Source organism: Phragmites australis, chromosome 19 (genome assembly GCF_958298935.1).
Source record: "Phragmites australis chromosome 19, lpPhrAust1.1, whole genome shotgun sequence".
NCBI lineage: Eukaryota > Viridiplantae > Streptophyta > Magnoliopsida > Poales > Poaceae > Phragmites > Phragmites australis.
The window spans coordinates 24,666,939-24,691,922 of record NC_084939.1 but is presented as its reverse complement, the minus strand read 5'-3'; the positions used below and the strand labels follow the sequence as shown (position 1 = coordinate 24,691,922).

General features: G+C 46.3%; 4 protein-coding genes across 5 annotated transcripts; 1 reads left to right on the top strand and 3 right to left on the bottom strand.

Moving 5' to 3' along the window:
• Positions 1-3,357: 3,357 nt before the first annotated feature.
• LOC133900648 (cytochrome P450 90A4-like) lies at positions 3,358-6,314 on the bottom strand. Of its 2 annotated transcripts, XM_062341843.1 has the most exons (7): positions 5,504-6,312; positions 5,092-5,370; positions 4,484-4,570; positions 4,259-4,337; positions 4,065-4,171; positions 3,825-3,961; positions 3,358-3,682 (listed from the first exon to the last, which is right to left on the bottom strand). In XM_062341843.1, exons 1-7 carry the CDS (start codon positions 6,206-6,208, stop codon positions 3,580-3,582), a joined length of 1,497 nt encoding a protein of 498 aa, XP_062197827.1. In that variant the 5' UTR covers positions 6,209-6,312; the 3' UTR covers positions 3,358-3,579. The 2 variants fall into 2 exon arrangements, with proteins under 2 accessions (XP_062197827.1, XP_062197828.1); XM_062341844.1 differs by lacking the exon at positions 4,484-4,570 and having other exon boundaries at positions 5,504-6,314.
• A 2,242-nt stretch (positions 6,315-8,556) lies between these two features.
• LOC133900294 (uncharacterized) lies at positions 8,557-9,451 on the bottom strand. The gene has a single exon (XM_062341390.1). It carries the CDS (start codon positions 8,983-8,985, stop codon positions 8,557-8,559), a length of 429 nt encoding a protein of 142 aa, XP_062197374.1. The 5' UTR covers positions 8,986-9,451.
• An 821-nt stretch (positions 9,452-10,272) lies between these two features.
• LOC133900548 (two-component response regulator ORR9-like) lies at positions 10,273-12,726 on the top strand. The gene is made up of 5 exons (XM_062341724.1): positions 10,273-11,061; positions 11,164-11,252; positions 11,356-11,433; positions 11,536-11,606; positions 12,333-12,726. The coding sequence occupies exons 1-5, from the start codon at positions 10,959-10,961 to the stop codon at positions 12,574-12,576; spliced, it is 585 nt and encodes a 194-aa protein (XP_062197708.1). The 5' UTR covers positions 10,273-10,958; the 3' UTR covers positions 12,577-12,726.
• A 5-nt stretch (positions 12,727-12,731) lies between these two features.
• LOC133900547 (DNA-directed RNA polymerase V subunit 5A-like) lies at positions 12,732-15,750 on the bottom strand. Its single transcript, XM_062341723.1, has 4 exons — positions 15,319-15,750; positions 14,476-14,652; positions 14,015-14,128; positions 12,732-13,165 (listed from the first exon to the last, which is right to left on the bottom strand). The coding sequence occupies exons 1-4, from the start codon at positions 15,685-15,687 to the stop codon at positions 13,040-13,042; spliced, it is 786 nt and encodes a 261-aa protein (XP_062197707.1). The 5' UTR covers positions 15,688-15,750; the 3' UTR covers positions 12,732-13,039.
• Positions 15,751-24,984: the final 9,234 nt, after the last annotated feature.

Genomic DNA, 24,984 nt, shown 5'->3' with positions numbered 1-24,984 from the left:
CTTTGAAATTTCTCTGCAGGACTTGGGCTCGTGCAAGTTGCTCCTTAGCACCTGAAGATACGGCCGAGATGCCGAAACAGAGTTGCTGCTGGCAGGAGTTGAGTGCAAGTGAGGATTCCGGGGTGGTGAAACTTTGGGGATTCTTAGGGAAGCAGTGCACTGGAGGGCCCTATGGCCAGAGTTCCAACACCTCCAACAACGGGTGGGATCCCTGCAATTCGCAACCTTGTGATCTTTAGCTAGACAATTGAAACATTTACCTTGCAATTTCCTAATGTAGCTCGCTCTTCTTTGCTGGGCCTTCTGATCTTCTGAATGCTTAGCTATTGGCATGCTCAAGGGGGAAGTTTTCTCTTTACGCCACCAGAACTTCGATTTCACTGTCTGCCAGCCTTCATCCATCTTGGCCATGGGTTCTCCTACAGGCGTGAAAATGTTCACCGCAGAGTGAACTGGACGCGGCGGACTCTGATGAAAGCTTGCGAGGGAGATCTCCTTGTCGAGAGCTGAGCCGCCGCCCAAAGCAACCCGGGCAGGAGGCCTGGAAGAGAGAGCAGCTTGCACGGCATTCGTCGAATGCAGCCTTGAGGGCTCGGAGAAGACCTGCGGCGAAGAGCAAAGGAGCTCCAAACATTGTAGATCAGGAGAGCCCACCGGAATCGGGCCTCGAATAGCAGCAGATAAAGCTTGCGCCGACTCCTGAGCCAGATCTACGGAGACAATCTGGCAGGAAGGTCCACAAGCGAACGGATCCGCTGGCGAGGACGCGGGGAGAACACCGGGGCAGACGGATCCAATGGCGGGGAAAGGATTCTGTGACGAAATTGATTCGATTAGCGGGATTTGGTGGTGGGATTTGGCCGGAGAGGATTGGATCGAGGTGGGGGTGGGGGCGTCGGGGTCGCCAGAGGGGGGGCTGTTGGCCTTCATCCTGTGGAACTTATTGTTTTCGCTTTAATGTATATAGTTGTTCTGATCAAATACTGTAGGGTCATGCACATGCTATTGGAAGTCTACAATTATGAATTTTGCAATAGATGTATCCTGTGGAGACTGGAATAGAGCATACGATCTTTCCATTGTTGTAATATCCCAGTGAAAAAATAATATCACAACCCACCGAGTGGCCAGCCGCCGCATAAAAGGGCTGAGCCCGATCCCGAGCGAACCCACACGTGCACACACACCCGAGCCCAAACCCTAACCCTAGCTCGCCATCCACAACAGCCCTGCGTCGCCGTTCCCGCCGCGGTTCGGCTCTGCCCACGCCGGGCCGCTGTTTTCCCTACTGTCGCGCTGCAGACCGTCGCTGACGCGCTACTCACTGCACCAGCCACCGACGCCATCAACTCTGGCCGTCATTGTCTCCACCCCGCCTCCGGTCACCATCGCAGTCGCTTGTGTCGACCGCTGCCCCTCGTCACGATTATGTCGCGCCGCCGTCGTTGCTTGTTCGTGCACCAGCCGTTGCACCGCCCCTGCTGCTCGTCGGTGTGCCGCTAACCGTGCCGACGCCAACCTCCTCACCACGCGCGTCATCGCCGTCCAGTGCCTCAGCTGCACTATTGCGCCATGCTGCTACTGTGAGAGAGGGAGGCAAGCAACAGAGAAGGAAAGAAAGAAAAGAAAGGAGAAAGAAGCAATAGAGAAAAAGGAGAAAGAGAAGAGGAAAATAGGAAGAAAGGGTTTTCGTCGGATCTATCATTAGTTCGTGATCCACATGTCAAGGGTAACATTTTCGTTGTCCTTAGTTGCTCATAGATGAATTTGATGGTTGTTTATGTCACCGGATTTAAGGATGGTTAGTCCGGTCGGTATTCATTGGCTTAGTTGAAAAGCTAAATGTGTGTGGTGCTAGTTTGGGCTTTGTGTTTAAAGCGGCAATCAGCAGACTTGTCAATATCGTTCTAGTGGTGCCGATCTTATTCAAGTGGATAAGCAGTTAAGGAGAGACATTTAAATAAGTGTGCCATCCGGTAAGTATCTGTCAGCATAGTAATTTAACTACCCATTTTGGTTCAATTAGAGGGAGATGTCGTGTAATGCTATGAAGCAAAGTCATAGGAAATTCCTTGTAGATGCTCTAGCCGTTTTGATTGGTAGTCATTAGTTAAGCGGATTTAAAGCTATGGCTCAATCAACAAGTGACCTAGTGGTTTGGCCAAGTTCCTAGAAACGATATAATCGGGAATTTTGGGGTTCGGCTAGAGAGAGTAGTTCCGATATCCAGCGTGTATAGTCACGTGGTCGTTTGGGACAACTTCTGAGTATGATCTTGTTCCTTAAGTTTTGGGAGTGTCGGTGCTAGCGGTGGGAGATCGACTTCTCGCCACGGTTAAGGCAAGTGCATGACGAACCTATGATTAGCTTGCTTTGCTTGTCAAATGTTTTGCTGATCCCTTTCAATTGTGTTTATTCAATATTTGAATTTTCCTATATTCATATGTTTTAAGTTCAAAAATGAGTTTATGTCAGTATTCCAGTTTCAAGTTGTTCCATTTTTATCTATCATTCATGGTCCGGTGTTACGGGTAATTTGATTCTTATGTTCATGATCCTATGAGTGAATGTTAGCCCCATTTACTTGGCTTTACCAGTAAATGCAAAGAAAATTCAGGATGATCCGTATCGACGAAAACTATTGTCTTCTTGCTGTTTTCAAGAAAAAGAAACCCAATATTTTCCGTTCTTCATTGACGTTGTTGATGCGTCCGTTCTTCTGGTTTCATATATGTATTTACGGAGTATTTTTACTCACACTTATGTTTAATTTGGTTTTTAGTTGCCTCTGCTCGTGACATACTCGGAAAGGGAAATAGCATCACTTAAGGGCAAGTGTTCACACTTAAAACACTTTATGTTTGTATCTATAACTCTTTAGCGTTGTAACAGGTTGTCTTGGTCAGTATGCAGCTCGTAGCTATTTTTGGTGTTTGTAACGGATCCGTGAGTTATGTCAGGTACTAGTTTTAGACCGTTATGTCTACTTTTCATTTATAAATATCTTGCTTAGGATAAATACGTTTTTGCTATTCAGGAAAGCAGTAAATATAGGAAAAATTCTGTCAAAATTTCTTTGGATTTGTTAGGTTTAAATGAGAGTAGATAGCGATTCGAGTTTGTTGAAATATAGGACGTTACAATTGTACTTAGTGGAAGATACACATAATCTTACAGACTAACAACAGTTGATGATAGTGATGTGCTTGACAAAGATCGTCAACAATCTCGTAGTGGAGATGGCATGTGACCTCCTTCCAATTGCTGATAGAACAGCATCGCCCACAGAATTGTACTCCGTCACATCATTTAGGACGGGATATACACGACTGGCACGATTTTTGCTAGATCTTAGAATAGCCAAACACACGACAAAATGTTATCCGTAACCAGTATGCACGGCAGTTTGGGTCATTTTACAAGCAACACGAGCTTGCTAACTTCTGTACCGTACCAAATTACAGATAGAGAAAGTATAAAAAGGAGAGAAAAATACACTAACTACGAGCGACAAGTTTTCCTCTTCCTTCATCTATGCTTGATCTTGCTTTGAAGATCAGAGCAACTGGAAACTGGAGGTCAGAAAACCGAATCTGGTCGACGCCGGAGATTGATGGGGTATCCTTTCAGAGTTCGAGTGGTGGGAAAGAAGACAAGCCTATCTTCCTCAGCTTCTTCCCAGCTGCAGATTCATTGGTCAAGAGGTACAATTCAATCAGAGTGGCATCCAGTTTGCAACACACAGATTGAAATTTCATGGTACGATTATCTACAGCATGTGGCTGGGAAACAGTGTAGAAACTTGAAAGATACGGATGTCTTACCTAAAGCGCGTTACAAGATGATGGAGAAAAACAGAGACAACAACCCGGGCAAGCTCATAGCCTGGGCACAGACGAGGTCCACCACCGAAGGGAGTAAACAAATTGGCCCCTACCGCGTTCTGAAGTTTATTTTTGCTCTGCGCAAAAACCATAAAGCATAATGCATATGTGCATTTTTGCAGGCCTATACTTTACTTTCATAAGCCCATACAAAACGGAATATGAGAACAGTAGCAACACCTGCCATCTCCAAGGGTCAAAGGTTCGAGCATTCTCATAGTGTTCATTGTTAAGGTGCACAGCTCGGAATGAAGCAAATATTTTACAGCCCTTTGGAATAATGTAGTCTAATGAAAAAAACAAAATGTTATAAACGAATGAATCTTCCAGATTAAGAAGTTTGGAAAACATGAGGATAGTTTCTACAGAAATACCTTTAAAATGAATGTCAGTGTTTGCTCGCCTGAATACCCCACTTATTAAGTTGGCCACACGGAGTGTCTCGTTTATCACCTGCAAAAATGTAAAAAAATTCAACTAAGCTCAAATATTCTTTTCAAGAGACATTTTATAAATATGAAACCGCTAGAAGGCATTGTGTTTTTGGCATGGTATAGCTAAAGGCAACTTTGAAGAACATAGGGCCTCAGAATCATTACACATTGCGTAAATGGCATTGACTTGTAATCGCTCCATTTCAATGGTTGGTTTTTGCCTTTTATGCCTCTGATATTGTCATGCTCTTCCTGTAAAATCAGCAAATATTTGGACATGAATTGAAGCAGAAAAACATTTCGACCAACTAGGTACCACTATGTAGCTTAAATTACTGAAAACAAAGGTCTCATAAGTGGTTAAAATTCAGATCCAGTCCCACTATGATGTTGCTAACGATTCTCACTTTCGGCTGTTTGGATAGCTTTGGCACACTTCCAAGTACAGAAAATGAGAAGAAATAAGGCATTTTTATGCATTACCAATAATAAAACGTTTCAGGAAGAAATCAGTACAAAGTTGTACTCATAGCAGTTTCATTCTTAGACTACAATAAAATAAGGAATAGGCAACATCATCAGTACCTATTGCAGGATGCTCAAAGAGAAGCAAGCAAATTGGACAGTAACCTTGCAGTGAACAAACTGTTATCTGGATTAAAAAAGCTGTACTAGAATTCGACCTACTACCACACGTGCCCATGGATTGCGTATTCAACCGAACACTCCAACAAGGAATTGCCATCACCAAACAAATTTCTTCTGATTCATACCTTGAGCTGCGCCAGCGCAGTGGGTGTCTCGGTGAGGAACTTCACAGCAAGCGTCATGAGCACTGACGTCGTCTCGTAGCCAGCCACCAGCAGAGACAGGCAGAAGTCCACCATTTCCTCAACTGAGAAGCTCCCACCCGCTGCTTCAAGAAGCTCCTCCACCATGTCTTTCTTCTCCCTCTTGTCTTCATCCCCCCCATTCGCGCCACCATTTTCCACCTTCTCGTCCATCCTCTTCCTTATCACCTCCCGCAGCGCCCCGGCCACTTTCTTCCTCGCCTAAATCGAATCAAATAATGCAACTTTATTGTGAAAAATACATTAAACGCACACATCAATTTGTCACAGGGCAAATGCAATGTTAAATAGGGGGGGGGGGGGAATGGGGAGAGGAAAGCAAAAGGACGAGCACCTTGAGGGCCTGGCCGTAGGTGGTGAAAGGGAGGAGGTAGGCGAAGGGGAATGGGATGGAGAAGAATCCGTCGATGAGCTTGACGTACTCGCGGCGGAGGCTCTCAGTCCACTGCCCTGGCTCGATGTTGACGAGCTGCTTGACGGTAAGGTTAAAGGTGATCTTTTTCGCCTCGTCGAGAAGGCGGACGGTGGCGGCGGGCTCCCACTCCCTCATGGTGGCCAGGACTAGGCGGTCGATGTGGGCCAGGAGCGGCGGCGAGGCGGGGCGGCCGAGGCGGGTGAGTGTGAGGGAGTGGAGGCGCTTGTGCGCGGCGCCCCGCGTGAGGAGCAGGGAGTGGGCGCCCAGCAGCGTGGCGATGGAGGACGGGTAGCTGCAGTCGACGGTGCGGCCCTCGGCGGCGAGGAGGAGGCGGTTGAAGGCCGGGTCGGCGGAGAAGACGGTGCGCTCGCCGAAGACGTGGGTGGTGAAAATGCCGCCGTGGCGGGCCACGCGCGCGTCGATGAAGGGCTCCGGGTTGGGCGTCTTGTACGCGGAGATGAGTCGCAGCGTCTCCCCGATCAGCGGCAGCCCCGTGCTGCCCGGCGGCAGCCGCGCCGCCACCTGCTTCGACAGCCGCCCGGCGCTGAGCCATTTCAGCGCTGCGGCGACCAGGACGGCGGCGGCCGCGGCCAGGAGCGGCGGCAGCAGCGCGCTCGCGTCCATGGCCGTGGCCGTTGGCTTTGGTTGGGTGGGGAGTGGAGCGCGTGCGCGTGTCCGGTACCGGGAGTGAGATTGAGGAGTGATGCGCCAGAGAATCTAGACACCTAGAGGAGGGTGGATGTTTGGGCTACTTGTAGTAATTGAGAATCTTTTATAAAAAAGAAATTAATTGGAGATTTTTGGAGTTTAATATAAGTTGTTGGGAGTTGGATCATGGATAAAATAAAACAATATTGCTTTGGTTAAAAGGGCAATGTAGGGGCCTATGGGGGCAGCATGGCCATCTTGGTGAATAGGGGTAAGGAAATTTTGTCGGTCAAAAGAAACAGGGAATGGGACCTATTTGAATTTCTTTTTCTAAAGGCAAATGTTATTCTTCGTACGCCTATTTTTGTAAAATCTCTCAACGACGGTGGTGAGCCGTTAGATACATCTATTCTAGCTCCCGCTCGTGTCTGTCTCGCTCGTCGTGCCCCGCCTTGTGCCTGCCCCCGGTCGTCTCTGACTGGGTTTCTGTTGCCAGATTTGCGTCTGTCACCCTTGTTACGCTAACCAGGTCGATTCGCACTTTCCCTCTCCACCCTAGCCTCCTGTTTGTCCTTTACCTCTCGCGGCCAGCAGCGCCCTGTCACCCCACTCCCGCACATGGCACGCTTCCTCCGTCATATCGGCCTATCTCCTTCGAAGTCTCTCTAAAGCTGACGACGAAGAACCCCTCCTGAATCAAACCCCCGTCGAGAATCTTGATAATGCTTAACATGTAGGAAGTGTGTTTTCTAAAAGCACTTGGAAATGTTGTTATTGTAAATTTGCTCATGTAAAAAGTGTTTTTTGCCCAATGGTAAAATGAAGGGCGAGACGGACGGCTAGTGAGGTAATCTCTTGTGAGAGATTCACTGGGTTTTGCTCATGCAATTTTATTAGCTTCTTGATCGTATGGCTTTGCATGGCCCACTGCTTACCTAACCGGACCAAAGCCTCAAGCCCAACTGAATTCCCTGCAGAAGGAACCCCTTGAGCGGCCCAGCCACTCCTCCGGCACATACGTTCATCAACACACTGAAACGGACGAGCTTTCTTCTCCTCTGGTCTATTTTTCGGGCCCAGAGTTGAGCTGCGGATGGGAAAAACGTTGGGACCGATTGGTAATTTTCCCAGTTTCCGGCCTACTTCTGTCCGCCTTAGGCCAATCTATTCGGGGAATACTATACTTCACATAGGGGTCGTTACACCCCGTTCGCACACCTCCGTCACCACCATCCTAGCGCTCGCTGGCAAACAAGGTTAGGCTTTGAGGTTGCCGAGGTTAGGGTTGGAGGATTAGGTGACCTCACGGCTTAGAGATAATGGTGGATCCAGAATTAAGAGGTAGAGAAACTCTCTCTTATCTTCTTTCTTCGGGACTTTTCTTTCTCAGGGACTCTCTTCTCTTCTTCCTTCTTTCTCTCTTCTTTTTCTCCTCTTCTTCCTCCTTCTCCTTCTCTTCTTTTCTTCTTATTCATCTTTCATACCCAAAAATTATACGACGGTTTGATGAACTCTCAAGTGTCCCAGGGTAGGGGTGCTCAAGCCCCAACTCCTGGTGGATCCCGCTGCTTAGAGAGAAGCGGAGGATAGCCAGTGGGCGGTGCTGGTGGTGGAGGAGTCAAGAAAACATCTCGAAGAAACCAGGTTAGCGTAGCAGCATGGGGCGACGGGCGTAGATCTGGTGGCGAAGACGTTGCCAGAGATGGAGGAGGAGAAGGGTGGGACAGGGCAAGTGCGAGAGAGGAGGGGTGGGAGCAGGAACTCACGGGAGGGCTCGCTGGCGTCAGAGACGATGCTGGAGAGCATCAGGGATGCGCCGAGGATGGGTGGTTGAGTGCGAATGGTGGCTAACGAGACCCTAAGTAATGTATAATAGGCCCCCAATCTATTTATACCCAACTCGTGGCCACATGACGGGGTAGTTTCTTTTTCTCACGCGATTGAGTAGACTACACATGGATTTCATTGTGTTGTGTTGTAGCTTGCGAATCATTTGTGTTCTTCAGGAACCGCAGGCACAACAAGCTGTATGACCGAATTGTCAGTTCAGGCGAGACGAATAGTCCCTGTTAAGTATCTCGTCTCTCCTGAAGCTGACGCCCCAGCAAAAAGCATCGATCACCTTGAACACCAGAGGATGACGGGGCGTATCGATGATAATACATGGAAATCCGTGACAATCGAGGAAGCCTGAGTCCATGCCATGCACCATGCGACGATGATTCAGAATCTTCTACATCTTGGCGCTACCGCTGAAGCCACACAAGAATATCTCCGAGAGAAGCCCCGTATAACTCCTTATAGTTAAATTTAGAGATTTTATCTCAAAAATCCTCTCCAACAAGTATCTTATATAATTTTCTATATTTAGAGGTTCTCAATATCCCCTCCATCCTAACTAAAAATAGAGAACCAACCAAACTCCTAATCCGCCTCCCCCGACGACTTCCGCGATCGCCATAGTGCGAGCCCAGCTCCCGCAGCCACGCTGAGAGCACAATGCAGTGCCAACCCTCGTCCTGCGCGACGCGCACGAAGTCGTCGAAGAACTCGCGGGGTATCTGCATCCGAGCGCCGAAACGGGCCACGATGTCCCAGGAGAGGTCGACCGCCCAGCTCTCGGTGTGCGCCAGCGAGTGCAGCATCGCCAGACGGCTTTGCGCGCTACCTCCCTTGCCCAGCTTCGGCGTCCGCGACAGCAGGAGCAGCCGCACCGCGGCGTTTTGGGTGGGACGGTCCGGCGGCGGGCGCATGTGACAGGATGGGTCGTAGGGGAGCGGGATGTCGCCGCATAGCCACTGCGACGCGATGAGGTCCCCCAGGCGGACGTACTTGTCAGGGTCAGCCGTGAAGAGGCTCTCCAGCGCCCAGTCCAGCAGGGACTTGCGACTGCCGCTGCTGCTCGATCTTGGGCTAGAAGAACCGAGAACTGCCCTCCCCCTTCTCCGATCGGGCCGGCTGGTAGCCCTCCGTGAGCGTGGCGGGCTCAGCAGCAGAGGTAGATGGAGAGGAGATGCTGTTGGCGAGGGTGAAGGCGTAGTCCTCAGCCACGTTGGGCAGCGGCGTCTTGTCCGGAGCCATGGGTGCTGCGTTTGCCTCACCGGCGTGAACAGGAAAGGGAGAGAGAAAAAAAAAGGAGAGAGAGAGGAAGGAGGGAGATGAAGGGTTGGATCACATGTCGGCGATACAGGAGAGGGAAGTGAGAGGAGTCTGTTGAAATATATGGATTAAGTGTAGGGAGTTTGTCGGAGATAAACGAGATTTAGAGAGTACTATACAGTAATATAGGGAGTAAGTCTTTTGTAGATGCTCCGAGAAACAGCGCCGGGCGAGCCAGCTATGAAACCGCAGTTGCAAGGAAAGCGAAGGCGAAATGGGACGCGAGGAGGCAAGTGGGGGGAACCCGGAGCGTATCGCCGGCTTTCGCTGCGATCAGTCGCGGAGACCGAAGCGATCGCATCCGTTACCGCGACAGCTGCTGCTGCTGCTGCTGGAGACAATCGCTGGGTGGGCTCGATCGAAAGCGACGGACGGGATATCATATCGTCACCAAAATCCACGCCTCCGGATTCGGGTGGGTGGCTGCTTCTTTCTCCTCCATATCTCAGGAGCTGCAGTACAACTCGTTGCTATCCGCATTGGTGGTGCACGAGCAGCAACATCTCGGAGATTTGGCAGAGGAGAGTTGGTAACAACCGAGGAAATCAGCTGGATTTCGAGGTTGGTGTGGCAGACAGTGGTGCCAACGGAAGGTGATCCACTCAAGTAACCGTGTGATTCAAATCAGAAGATTATGCTGCTTGGCATTTTAAATTACTACTGCATGCAATTCGTAGCTGTGGGTCGCTCAACTCTGCATGATATACTGAATTTACTGGTACGATTGAGCGCGTCAGCAGATAAGCAAAAGATTTTGCATATTGATTGGGGTGCGAGCATGTATCATCTATCATGTCATTTGTGATTCTAACTCTTCTTTTTTTGTGATATTAACTACACATGCTGATGCTCGGACTGGTTAGTTGTGATCCAAGAGGTGAATGGGGCCAAAGACTAGTTCAGTAACAGAAAATCGATGCAGCAAACTGGAGGCAACACCTCCACTCCAAACAACAGAGAGGAAAATACAAAACAAAAACAAACAATCTGGAGGCAACACCTGCATAACTAAGCTTTACCAGATCGCCAAAATGATCCGTATCTTTCATCCTTTCAGGTCAGCTAACAAGAGGACAACCCAGGAACCGAAAAACAAAGCCAAATCCCAATAGCAGTAGGAAAAGGGCGAGGGGACAGAAGAAAATGGTGGACCCTTTAGCCTGCTCCAGAATACAGAGGGGCTGATGATGCTGTTGGTTGTGGCCGGGTCTATTCTATTTCTATCGTGGAGTCAATTCCTGGCAAGATTTGGAGCAAATCTGCCGAGGATCTTGCTTTCCGTGAGGTGGGATTTTCTCAGTCATCACATATCTTTTCTCTATTCACTTTCCCTCTTCCCTCATATCTCCCGGAATCCTTCCACATGCTTGTATATATATGAACTCAACCACACCCACACCCACACCATTGAAAAAGCAAGCAAAGGCCTCTCATGTCAAGCACACACACCACCTGCCTTTCCTCTACAGCTCTTCCTCTCTGCTGCTGCTCATAGCATCCTCCTCCCCCATCAGACACAAGAACACAAGCAGGAAACCACACACAACTCTGCTCTCTTGTTTCTTCCATGGCGGTGGCCACAGAGACTCCGTTCCATGTCCTGGCTGTGGATGACAGCCTTCCAGACAGGAAGCTCATCGAGAGGCTTCTCAAGACCTCTTCTTTCCAAGGTATCACCAGATTCTAGTATATGCAAGATGCAATTTTGCTCCTCTTACCTTGGTAGCTATGGGACCCTGAATCTAATGGAAGGTTTGGCTTTGTTTCTGCAGTTACCACTGTTGATTCCGGGAGCAAGGCTCTCCAGTTCCTGGGGCTCCATGATGAAGAAAGTCCAGTTTCTGTTCATGCAGACCAGCTGGTATGAGGATGGCTTCCTATGTGTTAAATCATGTGTAGTTGTGTTCCTAGTCTGAAGAAAGGTTGTTGATCTATTTGGTTTTCTTCATGTGTGGGATAATCAGGATGTTGCGGTGAACCTGATCATTACAGACTATTGCATGCCCGGCATGACAGGATATGATCTGCTCAAGAAGATCAAGGTAATTTACTTTGTTTATCTCTAGGATTTCTTGGTATGATCCGTTGAGTTGATCTGCTGAAGACAACAGCGACCAACGTGTATATTTGGTTTGTTCAATCAGGAATCGTCATCTCTCAGAGATATCCCAGTTGTGATCATGTCGTCTGAGAACATTCCTTCAAGGATCAACAGGTGAGCGCTCTTATGGATCTATAGTATTGTTCAGATTCATGTCATGTACAAAAATATCAGTGAATAGCTGAGTAGAATGAAAGCAAGAAAAGAATATCATCGTATAAGAAAAACAAACAATTAGGGATGACTGATGAACAATTCCTGTTCTTGCTCAGTAATTTGCTTCATGATTAGAAAATTGTCAATTTTAGTTTTTTGCATAAAGACATAGGAAAAATGAGTATGTTTAGGACTAAACTGGATACAGAGATCTCTCTGAATCGTTATTGATTTGGGATCACATGTCTTGTATAATAGAGGAACAGCCCCACACATGACACAGCTCACCGTCCTAGTATTCTATCTCGACAAGTTTGGTGTAAAATAACTAAAAAGATACGGAATGATATGCAAATCAATCTTGTAGATCTTTTATTTTGCAGTATCCATAAAACAGGCTATTGGTGCAAACAACTATCACCACTCTTCTTTGTCCGGGTTTATTCTATTTCTAGTTGCATGATACACAAATGGAGAGAAAAAAACCGAGAGGGCACTGAAGTCAAATAAAATAACACCTCACTCCTCATATATCAATATATATGATTCACGTAGGAAGAAAACGTAAAGATAAAAACACAAGAAATAAGATTATTTAAAGTTTTATTTCTTAGTGGCATATCATTCTTTGTGATCATAAGAAAAATCCCTCGCTCATTTCTGATTTTTGATATTCTGAATCAGATGCCTGGAGGAAGGGGCGGATGAGTTTTTCCTAAAACCAGTACGACTATCAGACATGAGCAAGCTAAAGCCCCACATACTGAAAAGCAGATGCAAGGAGCACTATCACCAGGAACAACACCAGCAAATCGACAGCAATAGCAACGAAAGCAGTAACCCCACAAACAACAGCAGCAACAGCCGCAAGAGAAAGGCAGCAGACGATGAAATTTTGCCCCAGACAAACAGACTAAGGCACAGTTAGCTGCAAACCGATTATAGTACAGTTTAACCTTTTCTTTTCCCTTGGTTCTTTGTCTTACTCAGCTTTTGGCCTACTGATTTGTAACACAGATATTAGCCATTCGTTTGCAAAATATAATGGAGTCCGTGAACAGACACTGCTTGAATCCAATTCAGTGATTCTACAGAACGTTTTAATTTTTATAGGACTGCTGTGACAAAAGGACATTGCACACATGGGCACACATGGTTTGCCAAATTTCCCAAGTAACATCTGAAACTGATTACCAGATGTGGGGACTAAGTTAAGTTTTCTAACACCACTCAGCATAGTCTGGCAAACAGCATTCACACAACATCATACTAGGCTAGCCACAAGGCGGTTTTTACTAACAGCTTACGACAAACTTCGTCAACATGCTAGGGTACTAACATTAGCCACGAGATAGTTTTCACTAACAGCTCAGAAAATACACATGGACCTCTCAGAAAATACATCGGTATGTCACATGGTTCCCGGTAAGCTCGCTGTCATATGTAACTTTAACAACAGTTCCCTTGCCAAGGCCATAGTAGCGAGCAACAGCATCTGTCTCCAGCATGCGAGGCAACTGTAAGGTACATGCACCAATTTCAGCAAAGTGGTATAAAAAAATACTAGATAACTATATCAAAGAGAATTTGAAGCAAAGAAGGTAGTAACAAGTGTGATTTTCCACTTCAAGCATGTTAAGAATTCTCCAACCAAAATAAAGAAAATGCAGTATCCCCCACAAAAACAATAAGCATATCATGGACATATTTTTAATTATAGGCATACCACTTTGTAAGGAGACTGCCGATATCAATAAATAACCCCACATGGATAGAAGGTGAAAGAAATTTTACATAGCAATTAGATAAGTTTTCTAATATATGATAACAACACTCCATTTAATGTCTCAACCTGATAAAAGCAAATCTTTAAAGGTAACTAAGAAAATATGGGAGGACTATATGTTTCAAACACCATCAAGTTCCATTTTAATGAGAACTGTACACACACAACAAAACACCATTTTAAACCACAACAAAAAGATGATGGAATTCAGCAAATTGCATGACACATCTATGAGACTAGGGCACTCAGCATGTTTAGCAGGTTTCATGGTTATCAATTATCTCCATTATCACATCCCAGCACACTAGAAATCGCAGTATCCCTGATAGCCACATTGGTGTTGCAAACCAAATCTAGTGCAGAAATCATGGTGTTACAGCAACTCAACAGGTATCATGAAACCAACAGTCAACAAGTCAACAGCCAGCACAAGGTTGTATTGTGGAGGAAAGAATTATATTCCACAGGATGTCACAAAAGAAGGTTACATAACTCACATATCACCATGACTTCCAGTGTCAGTATGATAAAAAGGGTAAGAAATTATGAAGTAACATTAACAAATAATAAAGAAACATACCTGTGAATCCACCACATTGTACTCCTTCAAGAGCTTGGTCTTCTCCTCTGCAGTCAACACTTCATGCTTGGGCTTCAGGACATGCTTAGTAATGTTTACCAGTAATTCTGTGATCTACTATTTGAAAAGCACATCAATTCGAATATGTAGACTGTCGAATATTAATATTACATAAAACAGTAAAATACCAAGTTTAGATGATGAAAGTTATGATGTTGTGAATAAATATTTTATACTAGGAGTACAATTTGCAGAGAAAACATAAAGTGAATTCAGATGCTAACCAATAAACCATTACAGCCAGTATCATCACTCATTGTGCGGATAGTAACTAGAAGTTACTTGCTGTTATTTACTTAAGGGATGGGCATTGTATGTACAACCCAAAGAGTCAACTTTGTTCTTTACTTACAGAAATTAAACAAATGTGAAGATCCATCAACAGATTACACAAACCTAACCTGGAATATGTCGACTTTAAATGCAAAGATCTCCTTGATAGATTCTCTGGCTTTAGACATTATTTTGCTCTGCAATATCAGAATCAGTCTAGACAAATTCTCTTCTTTGGTTCCGTTATATATCTCCCGGATAGTTGCGATTTTGACTGGCTCGGGTGGACAGAAGACAACTTTCACCTGCGTAAGGCATAGTTAAGACGTATCTTTTACTCACTTGCAACAAGAACAAATGGTATAAATAACATTATAACAACAACAACAAAGCCTTTGTCCCAAGCAAGTTGGGGTAGGCTAGAGATGAAACCTACAAGATCCAACTAAAAAGATGATGATAAAACAATAAATAACATTATGCATGAAAAAGATAAGAGATTTAAGCACTCATACTAAAAGTATGTATGGAGTCATTGAACTTTCCTAGACACATAATCAATTGAGCCGTCCATTTGCACGATGGTGCCAACCCTGACAATCATAACCACAAGAACAATAATCTTCCTAACCGTACAGACAGCCCCACCTAACATGAACAAACAGAAAGGATGAACCAGTGGCGAAAGGGTAAGAAAGAACTGATACCCCTATTTCTCCCTAGCTCTTAAATTTTGGAATACTTCGGCCACCACGCATGTCTCGGCACAACTGGATTCTAGAACAATGAGTAACGATCACTTGTGGGAAGGTCCCTAGTCATCATGTGTATAAAGCTAGACCTGATGGTTGGGACAAGAATGCAGTTTAAAATCGCGAGCTAGAACAGGAATCTAACCCTAATGGAAGAACATATAAAAGCACATCATGATATCGATATCTTGGGGAAAGGAATCCAAAAAAAAAAATCACCTTGTTGGAGAGGTCGGACGCGAGGGTGGTAGAGAAGGCGAGGCGTTCGAGCTCGGGCTTGTCGGCCCACCAGGCGCGGAACTCCGGGAGGGTGCGGGCTAGCTCGGACTCCGGGACGCTGTACCCGCGGTCGCGGAGCATCTCCAGCGCGGTGCGCTGCGCTAGGAACAGGCGATGGCTCTCCACGCTGCCGCCGCGGTCGATCATCGACGATATGCAGCCGGCTACCTCGGGGACGACGTCGTCGTCGACGGAGCTGTCAACCGCCGCCGCGGCGACGCCGTCAGGTGCGAGTGCGGCGGAGGCGGCCGTGCTCTCCGCCGAGTCCATGGCAAGCGCCGATTGCTGGGAGGGGACGAATTGATTCATTTCTACCTCTTCGTTGTGTGTCAGTGTGTGGGTTATCTGCTCTTCGGTATTGGGGTTTTTGGTGGAGGGTATCAGGATCATCTGACTTCAACCTACGTAGGTGATTTTACCTCAAGAGTCATCTAATTTATGATTAACGTCTAATATTAAATCTTAGTTTCACTGGAGTTAATATTTTTTTAGTTATATAATATTTTCGGTTTTATAATTAATTCAACGTTTTTTTAGTTATGTAATATTTTTCGGTTTAGAGTGAAGTCACAATAACTTTAAAAAGGTGAAGTCATAGGATCCTAACATGGGGGAATAAGCTTTTCCTAAAAAGATTAGCAAATTAGAATTCAATCTTAGCACAAAAATATTCCGAGCTCATTGCAGCATAATGGCACAAATGTAATAATCGGATAAATTTTTTCCTCTCCACCTAAAACCCCGATACCGATTAAAATAATCGGATAAATGTTTCCCCCTCCACCTAAAACCCGTTTCATCTCAGGATTTATAGCACTGGGTATCTCTGTATGCTGACGACGTGGTCTTGTTTTTTCGGTCGGTTGTGGAGGACTTGGATCTTGATAAAAGAAGTGTTGCACATCTTTGGTGAGGCTTCGAGACTCCGGACTAATATTTTCAAGTGATCTGTCATGCCGATTCAATGTAAGGATGATGAGCTATCTATCATACAAGAGCTCCTCCCATGCAAGGTAAAAAAACTTCCCATGTACTTATTTGGGTCTCCCTTTGTAGGTCAAGAAACTTATAAAAGCCGTGTTACAACCGGTTGTTGACAAAGTCGCTGACCACCTGCCGGGATGGAAAGCCTCATTGATGAATCGGGTAGGCAGGTTGATCATGGTCTGTGTCGTCCTTACCACGACACCTATGTACCAAATGATTGCCATGGACATCCCCAAATAGGTGATCAAGGTGATCGACAAAAAAGAGACTGGGGTTTTCTATGGAAAGGATGAGAAAAGGCTAATGGTGGTAATTGTTTGGTGTCTTGGCAACGTGTATGCCGCCCAATTCAATATCGAGCTGGGTATTCATGATCTGCCCTCACTTGGCTGGGCACTCCGTATAAGATGGTTGTGGCTGCAAAAGACCGACCCAACTCGACCATGGGTAGAGTTGTAGGTACAAGTTCATCAAAATGCGAGAGCCTTGTTCGCCATGGCCATGGTAACCTCTGTTGGTGATGGATCCAACACCAAATTCTGGGCTGATTGATGGCTATCTAGTAAAACAATTGCAGAAGTGGCTCCTAATCTTATTGCCCTTGTACCACGGCGAGCAATCAATCACTGAATTGTTAGTGAAGCTTTGGACAATAGAAAATGGGTGGCTGATATCAAAGGACATCTCTCTGTGAATGCAATTGTTGAGTACCTTCAACTATGAGATATGTTAGAAGAAGTCAATCTACAACAAGGGGTGCAAGATCAACATGTTTGGAAGCTATTAGGTTCGGGTGTCCACACAAGCAAATTAGCCTATAACACTTTTTTGGTTGGGTCCATCAGATTCGCGTCCTGGAAGCGCGTTTGGAGGACTTGGACACCACTTCGTTGTAAGTTCTTCCTTTGGCTTGCTGTTCTTAACTATTGTTGGATAGCCAGCTGATTAGCCAAGCACGGGCTGCCACATCGAGGGTCCTACCCTCTATGCGATCAAATTGACGAAACCATCCAACACCTTCTAAATTCTTGTGTGGTTGCGAGGGAAGTGTGGTTTATGGTACTGCAGAAACTTGGCCAGCAGGTTCTGGCTCCCCAACCCGACACAACGGGATTAGCTATCAGATAAGCAACATCGAAAAGGCCTTAATACGTTGATAATCTTAGTTGCATGGGAGCTATGGAAGCACCACAATGGTTGCATTTTCAACGGTGTTGTGCCAAGTGTGAACTTGGTAGGGCAGACAGTAGAAGAGGAGGGAGCCTTGTGGTGTGCAGTCGGGGCTCTGGGACCTTCGGAGCCTTCTCTAGGGCCTCATGTCTTAGAGCTTGGGTCATTGTCATTTCTTGTGTGGCGTGTATGTACTATATGATCTAGGTTTGTGGGGTCGTGTGTGGTATTGTACTTTTTGGTACATTTTCTTCTTAATGAAATGACACACAGCTCTCCTACGCATTCGAGAGAAAAAAAATTGGACAGTAGGGATCAGTCAAATTCTAGCTATTTCCTCCCTGCAAAAAAAAAAACTAGTTTTTTTCCTGATACAGATTAAATCATCCATATGTTTCCTCTTACTTTTTGAAATGTAATTGGTAGGAGAGCAGTCAATATGTATTAAAAGGAGGAAAAGCCCGACAGGCTAAAGTACAAGATAATTAGGTGGGGTCCACCAAGAACCGACAGACCCTGCACCCAGAGAACAAGAAAAAGGACAACATAGATTATTCTTATGACATAAAGCGTCCTAAATGACGTGCCTTGGCAAAAAATCCAGAGCTCAGCTTCCTCACTTAAAACCCAAGCATCCGATTTCTCAGCACTATCGAAGGTGCGTCTGTTTCTCTCCTTCCAAATCTCCCAAGAGACTAGCATTGTGAGCATCCTCATTGCCTTTCTTGACGAGGGATGCAATTTACCACTGAGGATCACCAGTCGAGGACCGAGGAAAAGAGGGGCCAAGCCTCAGGGAGGATGGCTGGCTGCCTCAATTTTTGAGATAGTCTTCTCCAGATCCTTCTGGCAAAGGGGCATTCTGCAAGCAAATGGAGGCAAGTCTCTTAGGAGTGCTTGCATAAGACACATACATGATTGCATGGCTAATCCATGCGAGTGAGTGATTCACGGTCTAGATTCTGTTTTGTACCATGAGGCAAGCAAAAAATTTACATTCCGACGGTGCCAAAGCCTTCCATATTAGCTTTAAAAAATTCGTACAGATTTACCTCCTAGACATCAAGGAGTATGTAGATCGGGCTGTGTAAACACTCTGACCAAAAAGGTTCCAAGTTATGGAATCTCTATTATGTTTCCTCTTACTTTATTTCAAGGAAAAAAAATCTATTTTTGGTCCCTCAAATATTCATTCGGTTTATTTTTAGTCCCTCATCTTCAGTACCAGATAGAACTCGTCCCCCATCTTCTAAACAGACGGGGAACTCGTCCCCGCAAATCACGTCCTCATGCTGCTTTCGTGAGTGGTTTTTACTGATGTGGTAGCCACATCATCAATTCTGCCCCTCCTATTCCATGCCTACCTCAACAGATGACCTTGGCCCACACATCAGCGCCTGTATCTCTTTCTTCTCCCAGCTCAGACTCGAGGCGCCATTGAGCTCACCGGGAGGATGGCCGAACAATCCATGAACTGCTGTAAGTTCAAGAGGTGTTGAAAGCTAAGCCGCACTAGCATGGGAATTCCGCCTTGCTTCTTCCAAATCAGGCTTCACTGTATCCTGTGTTTCCTTCCTTTGTTCCATTGTGAACTGAGAAATTTGTTGCTTCAAATCTTTGTTGAGTTCATGGAAAGGGGATTTATGCACATTAATTAGCTGAGGGATAGCAATCCAACGGTTTTAGAAGTTGGAGGATTAAAAATTTCTGATGTTAAATTTCAGGGATGAAAATTATACTGCACTGATAGTTGAGTGACGAAAAATAAACTTCTTCCCTATTTCAAATGTCAATATGTTAATACCATTTCGTTTGACAATACATCTCTATTGTACTGTATTGCAGTCTTGACTGATATGCTTGCTACATGCAGCGCCAATCCGACCCATGCGCTTTACAGATGAGCCTGTACATGTCGAACCACGCTGTAGATCTTTTCTGTCAAAATCAAAGAAATAAAACGGACCTTACAGTAGCCACTCCATGTGTTTGGTGTCGTTGCAGCACGAGACCCAATGATCCCGCACTAGGGATAATTGTCAAACCCTTTTTTTTTAGGAAATACGGTAAGGGAGATCTTGACTGTAAAACTGGTGAGAACCAATGTCAATCGGGTCTCAAATGTGGGTGGTGTGGGTGCAACAATGTGCTCTTGCCAACTGCGCTAGGCACAGCTTCTAACTGTCAAACCCACACCCAAGAGGTTCATGTTTTCTCGTATCATTCGTTATATTACCACCTACCTTATGTCCTGATAAAATATTAGCTTTCTACTAACTACCCTGTGTGTGGGCACCCATATAGCCCTGGTATTATAGTTAATAAAAAGGTATCATGCCGTTGTTACATTTGTTGTTTCTCCATATCAAATTATCTTAGTTCGTTTAATTCTATCAATGATCACCTTTCATACTTTTAGAAGAATGTATTATACATGACCATCCAGTTTTATTGCTTCTCATAATGCCATGACTCCTTGGTGTAGAATTTCCACTTTGTTACTTATATCACATCATGTTGACAACTCAATTACGCAGAAAGTCAATCCAATTATGATTGAACACACTAATTCATATTGATATTGATACAAAGTTACAAACATATAAGCTTGCTAAAGCCTGTGATACAAATTGCATCCATGGAATAGTTGCTTTTAAACAAAACTGAGATGAATATGCTCGATCTGGAATTCAGCTTGACAAACAAATCTAGCAATGTACATATTGCCTAGTAGGCATGGAAAACATGCCAAATAATGAATCAAAAGCATATGAATAATTAGAGTTCTATAGGGAGGTACATGGTACATATTTTTGGTTTATATGAAATTTCAATTAACATTCTGAATATAGGAAACCAACCCGGAAATAACATACCAAACAAGCATCTGTGGCATGTATTCCTTATTCTCTTTTTTTGTCTAAAGTTGGTGCTTCCATAAACTGTGTTCATGTCTTCTATTTGAATTTGAGTATAATCTCAGTGCATTTTGGTTGTCAATTAACTTAGTGTTGACCTTTTTAATCGCATGACGGTGAAAATAGCGGCCACAAACTAACTGGGACTTAGAGAGTGCCTGCAACTCAGTGTTCTAGGCCCTTATGCGTGCGCCAGGATCTATTCGAGACTAGTGTTCTATTTTCCTACACTCGAAGGAATTTGCCATTTTCTTATGATATTTGGATTGTTTAGGATCTTTTGCAAGGCATTGTCAAACGAATGTTTGAAATAAGATAAGTTTTTAGTGTGTTTTACACTAATGCTTTTATTTCCCATCTTTTGTGTTATGCACCTCACATCGTTTATTCTATGCACTTCGCATTTTATGTACAATTTAGTAATGTTTTATTTTGATTTTTTTGAAGGAAATACGCCCAAACAGTCTAGTAGTTTCTCATTAGCTCTGGAAGATTCGGTACAAAGCCTCTTTTACAGCAAGGGCAATTAAGAAACTTGAAGTTACATAAAGGCCCTTAAAATTTACATAAAGCACACTAAAGAAACTCAGAATTACATCTAGGTCTTTGTCACGACAGCTACTGCACTGATGGGGATGGAATCCAGTCCACCATCGAGAAATGAAGCGCCCCGGGTTATCCCCGGTGCTTAAAAACCATTATTATACCAGTCCCTGGATCAGTCGCTGGTAAATAAAAGTCTTACAACAGATGTCATCACAGTCATACAACACGAGGGGTGGTAAATATACGCCACCAACTAAACAGACAGTAGAGCACCATACAGCAGTGCAATATAACATAGGCCCATGACAACAGAGTACACAGCGAAGACAGCATGACGAGCACGCCACTCCACAGGCAACTCGGGTGTGAACGCGACCAAGCCTACTCGTCTGCCTCACCGTCTGCCTCGGTGAAGCCCGAGTCATCCTCTGAAAGCACAGGCAAAAGTGAGTACAAAAGTACTCAGCAAGTCCCAACCCTTACTCTACGGTAGGGGTATAAATACATGCATATGAGAATGACAAGGATAAGCTGTAAGGTTATGTTTTGCAGAAAACTATGTTTTACACATGCAAGGTTCCTTTTATATAAAGCAAGTTTAGGAAGACGACATCAGTAATCATAAAGAGGTTTTTCCAAGTTTTAATGTTACTGGACACCCCGTCCACAGCAACCCACGGCACACGACCGGGCCTAAGTTCCAAAACCAGGCACACCTTGCCCACACACTCACAAGGGAACGCACGCAACCCATGCTAGTTGCTGTGATCGAACCATAGTTCGTCCATGACCGTAGATACGGCTATTCGAATAGTTGTACCTCTGCAGAGTTTATACACTTTTCCCACAAGCTGAGTTCGACAACATTCCACCGTCGTGGAAAGTGCGACGCAACAAAGCTATTACCAAACACAGCATCGTCACACTAACCGCCTACGGGAGCTAACCAGGGGTTCATGACCTTTGGCTAGGCCTACAACCGGGTCACCAAGCCTGCACCACCTGCATCTGCTCCATGGTTTCCCGCTGCTCACCTGCCTACAGACGATAGTGGACTAGCTGGTGGGACTTGGGCTAAGTCCTGCGGGGTCGAGTGGCTGTACTGTAAAGACTAGGTAGGATGTCACATCAACTCGGTCCTTAAGCGAGCCAAGGCAAACATCTACACATGGAGTCTGCCACAAGGACAGCACCCAATCCAAAGCCTGTCACGCGAACAGCGCCTCAATTCCCTAGGCGTTCCCAAAGGAACCCTGATTTGCCCCGGCTCTAACCCCAACTCAGATATTAACATCAACAGCAAACATTGTTTTACCCAACCGAAACCCACACGACACCAACACCAAGTTTTATACCTTTGAAAAGCTAAATATGATAAGTATGACGTAACCATAAAGAGTATCATCCTAAGCATGCTAATAACAAGGTGATCGTCTAAGCATAAGTAAATCCGCTAAGGCGAGGTCCTAAGTTTAATAAGGTTAAGCATACGGGATAAACACAAATAGCTGGCTAAACTGCATGAGGTTATAACTAGATCAACAGTTTAAAATATGCCAACTAATAATACTGCATGCATTTATCGGAGTAAAACGGCTTCTACGGGTGGTGTTGATAAAACTGGGTTTAGTATGGTCAAAGGGAAACGGATTGAGACTTGCCTTCTTTGAAGTCCTCGAGGGGGTCCTGCTCGAACTCCTGGGATCCCGGCACCAGCTCCTCCTCGATGAACTCTCCGGCGTCTACTCGCGACATACAACAGAGCATACACACAAATAAATACAAATAAAATATAAGTAAATTTGGAATAAATATGAAATGGTATGAAAAGGTAGAGTTTGAATTTAGATGAATATTGGTGAAAGAATCACCGAAATCGGAGTTGAAACGGAGGAGAAATGTGCTTCGGAAGATTTGTCGAGGGATTAATTCGGGAAAACGAAAAATGATATTCCTGGAATATTCCTTGACTCAGCTCATTTCTCTGGTGGCTCGGCTTGTCTTGTGGCTTGGCTCAGGTTGGTATGGTGGCTTGGCTCATGCTCTATGGTGACTCTCACTTGGATAAGAACGGTGGTTCTGTTGGTTGGGTCAGCTCATAGAGGGAATGGCTCCACTGGTTGGCTTGGCTCTGTTGGTGAAAGGATAAGGATACTTGGCTGGTTCCAAAGGCTCAGAACAGAGCTCGCTTGGTTCGTTTCGTGAGAACACAGAGAGAGGAAGAAAGACAGAGGAAGGAAAATGGCGATGGGCAGTGGTGGCCGGCAGCATGCCGAGGTGGGAGAAGCTCCGGTGACTGGCAAGATGGAGCGGGGGTAGCCGGATCTACCCCATGGTGGAGTGGATTCGCGAAGAAAGAGCCCAGGTACGCGGGATTTCTCTCGTTGTGGCTTCAGGTGAGGGGGAAGAAGGAGGGAGATGGGGAGAGGTTTACCGGATCGGTGTGGGTGGCGAGTTGTGGGGAGTGGAGTGGCTTGGGCTGGCCTTTTATAGGCGGAGGAGGGAGGGGCGAGGGCCGCAGAGGGCCGCGAATCACGGTCGAGGCGTGCGGCTTTGGAGTAGGGCGGGCCCGCGTCAACGCTTGCAGGCCTCCACGGGCGCGCGTAGGCACAGCGGTCGAGGGGGGAGGGGGTGAGCGAGGACGGCGTCCGGCGGGAAGAACGGACGTCGTACGCGGGAAGTTCACGCCCGTGCGCTGTGCTCGGTCTCCGCGATGCTGTGCTCGGTGATTGGACGAAGAGAGAGGGGGCAGCAAGGTAAGGGCGGCACAGCAACTTGCCGGGGTTAGGCAGGTGGGGGCCTCGGCAGGGTCCACGACGCACGCGGGAGTGACAGTCCGGTGATGTGCGCGCGTGGCGGGAGGAAGGGAAAGAAGGGGGCGTGCCGGGAGGGAGAAAGAAAGGGGAAAGGATTTGGAAATGTTTTTGAGATGGTTTTACAAAGTTTTATTTGAACAGATTTTGAAATTTAGATTTGGCTAAAATTGGGATGTTACAAGAAAGCTCCACCCGAGTAGATCTCGGGACCTACACGGCCGTGCTTGCCGACGTCCTTAGGTATGAGATAGAGGATGGAGGCAATTAACTATTTATCATCGTTATCAGTGGTATGTTCTCAAATACTATTCTACCAAAAAACTTCGATAAATTGCTATTAGGGCCTACTGGATTATAGATACTTTGTCACTTTCGCTGACGTGGCAGCATCTTAGAGGAATATTCCTCTTGACATGAGGGTGAATTGACTGAAATGCCCTTCTTCTTCTCCCTTCCCTTCTTCGTCCACTGCGCTAGCTCATTGGCTCCCCTTCTCCATCGGCCGCCAGGGCGCATGCCATCTCACCTGCACTCCCACTCTCACAGATCCAAGATGTCCTCCTCCGACCATGACGATGCCCCTGACGGCGGCGAGGATTCCCCCCCTCTTTGCCGCCGTGCCTCCTCCTCCATCGCCAAGGTCCCCGTCACGCAGTCGCTCATCAAGGCGGCCAGCAACGTCTGCTTCTCCCTCTTCGTCCACGCCGTCCTCGTCGTTGCCGTCACCTGCCAGCCGCTCGACCCATGGCTCCAGTCCTCCGCCGCCATCACCACCTCGCTCTCACGGGTCCTCCCCAACTCCACCTTCCTCGTCCCCGATGACTCGCTCCTCCCCACCAGCGAGGACTTCAACTCCTCCTCCGTCCCCGCCCTGGCGCGGGCCGACACCTGCCAGGTCGATGCTGACGTGGCCATAGTCAATGCCACAGTGGTCGTGGGGACCTGCAACCCGGATGCGTCCCTCGGCTTGCTCGACCAACTGCGAGCGGATGCGCGACACTGGGGCACCAACGCTAGCATCCAGAGCATGGCGCGACGCGACGCGACGGTTACGGCTCGGCTTGAGGTCGGGCGGCGGGAAGATGGAGGCGCGATGCAGGAGAAGGCCGGAGATAGAGGGGATGGGCGTCGGAGAGAAGGTCCAGCACAGCGGCATGACATGACGGCCT

Bases quoted from the DNA above. Each gene is read 5' to 3' on its own strand.
- LOC133900648 (XM_062341843.1), bottom strand. From the start codon at position 6,208: ATGGACGCGAGCGCGCTGCTGCCGCCGCTCCTGGCCGCGGCCGCCGCC. The intron at 4,338-4,483 runs GTAATGATTCTG...ACATTTTTGCAG, and splicing joins CAATGCCATTTACGCAATGT to GTGATAAACGAGACACTCCG. The intron at 3,683-3,824 runs GTAAGACATCCG...ATGAATCTGCAG, and splicing joins CATCTTGTAACGCGCTTTAG to CTGGGAAGAAGCTGAGGAAG.
- LOC133900294 (XM_062341390.1), bottom strand. From the start codon at position 8,985: ATGCGCCCGCCGCCGGACCGTCCCACCCAAAACGCCGCGGTGCGGCTG.
- LOC133900548 (XM_062341724.1), top strand. From the start codon at position 10,959: ATGGCGGTGGCCACAGAGACTCCGTTCCATGTCCTGGCTGTGGATGAC. The intron at 11,062-11,163 runs GTATCACCAGAT...TTGTTTCTGCAG, and splicing joins CAAGACCTCTTCTTTCCAAG to TTACCACTGTTGATTCCGGG. The intron at 11,434-11,535 runs GTAATTTACTTT...TTGTTCAATCAG, and splicing joins ATCTGCTCAAGAAGATCAAG to GAATCGTCATCTCTCAGAGA.
- LOC133900547 (XM_062341723.1), bottom strand. From the start codon at position 15,687: ATGAATCAATTCGTCCCCTCCCAGCAATCGGCGCTTGCCATGGACTCG. The intron at 14,653-15,318 runs GTGATTTTTTTT...TGCCTTACGCAG, and splicing joins CGTCCGACCTCTCCAACAAG to GTGAAAGTTGTCTTCTGTCC. The intron at 14,129-14,475 runs GTTAGGTTTGTG...TTCAAATAGTAG, and splicing joins TTAAAGTCGACATATTCCAG to ATCACAGAATTACTGGTAAA.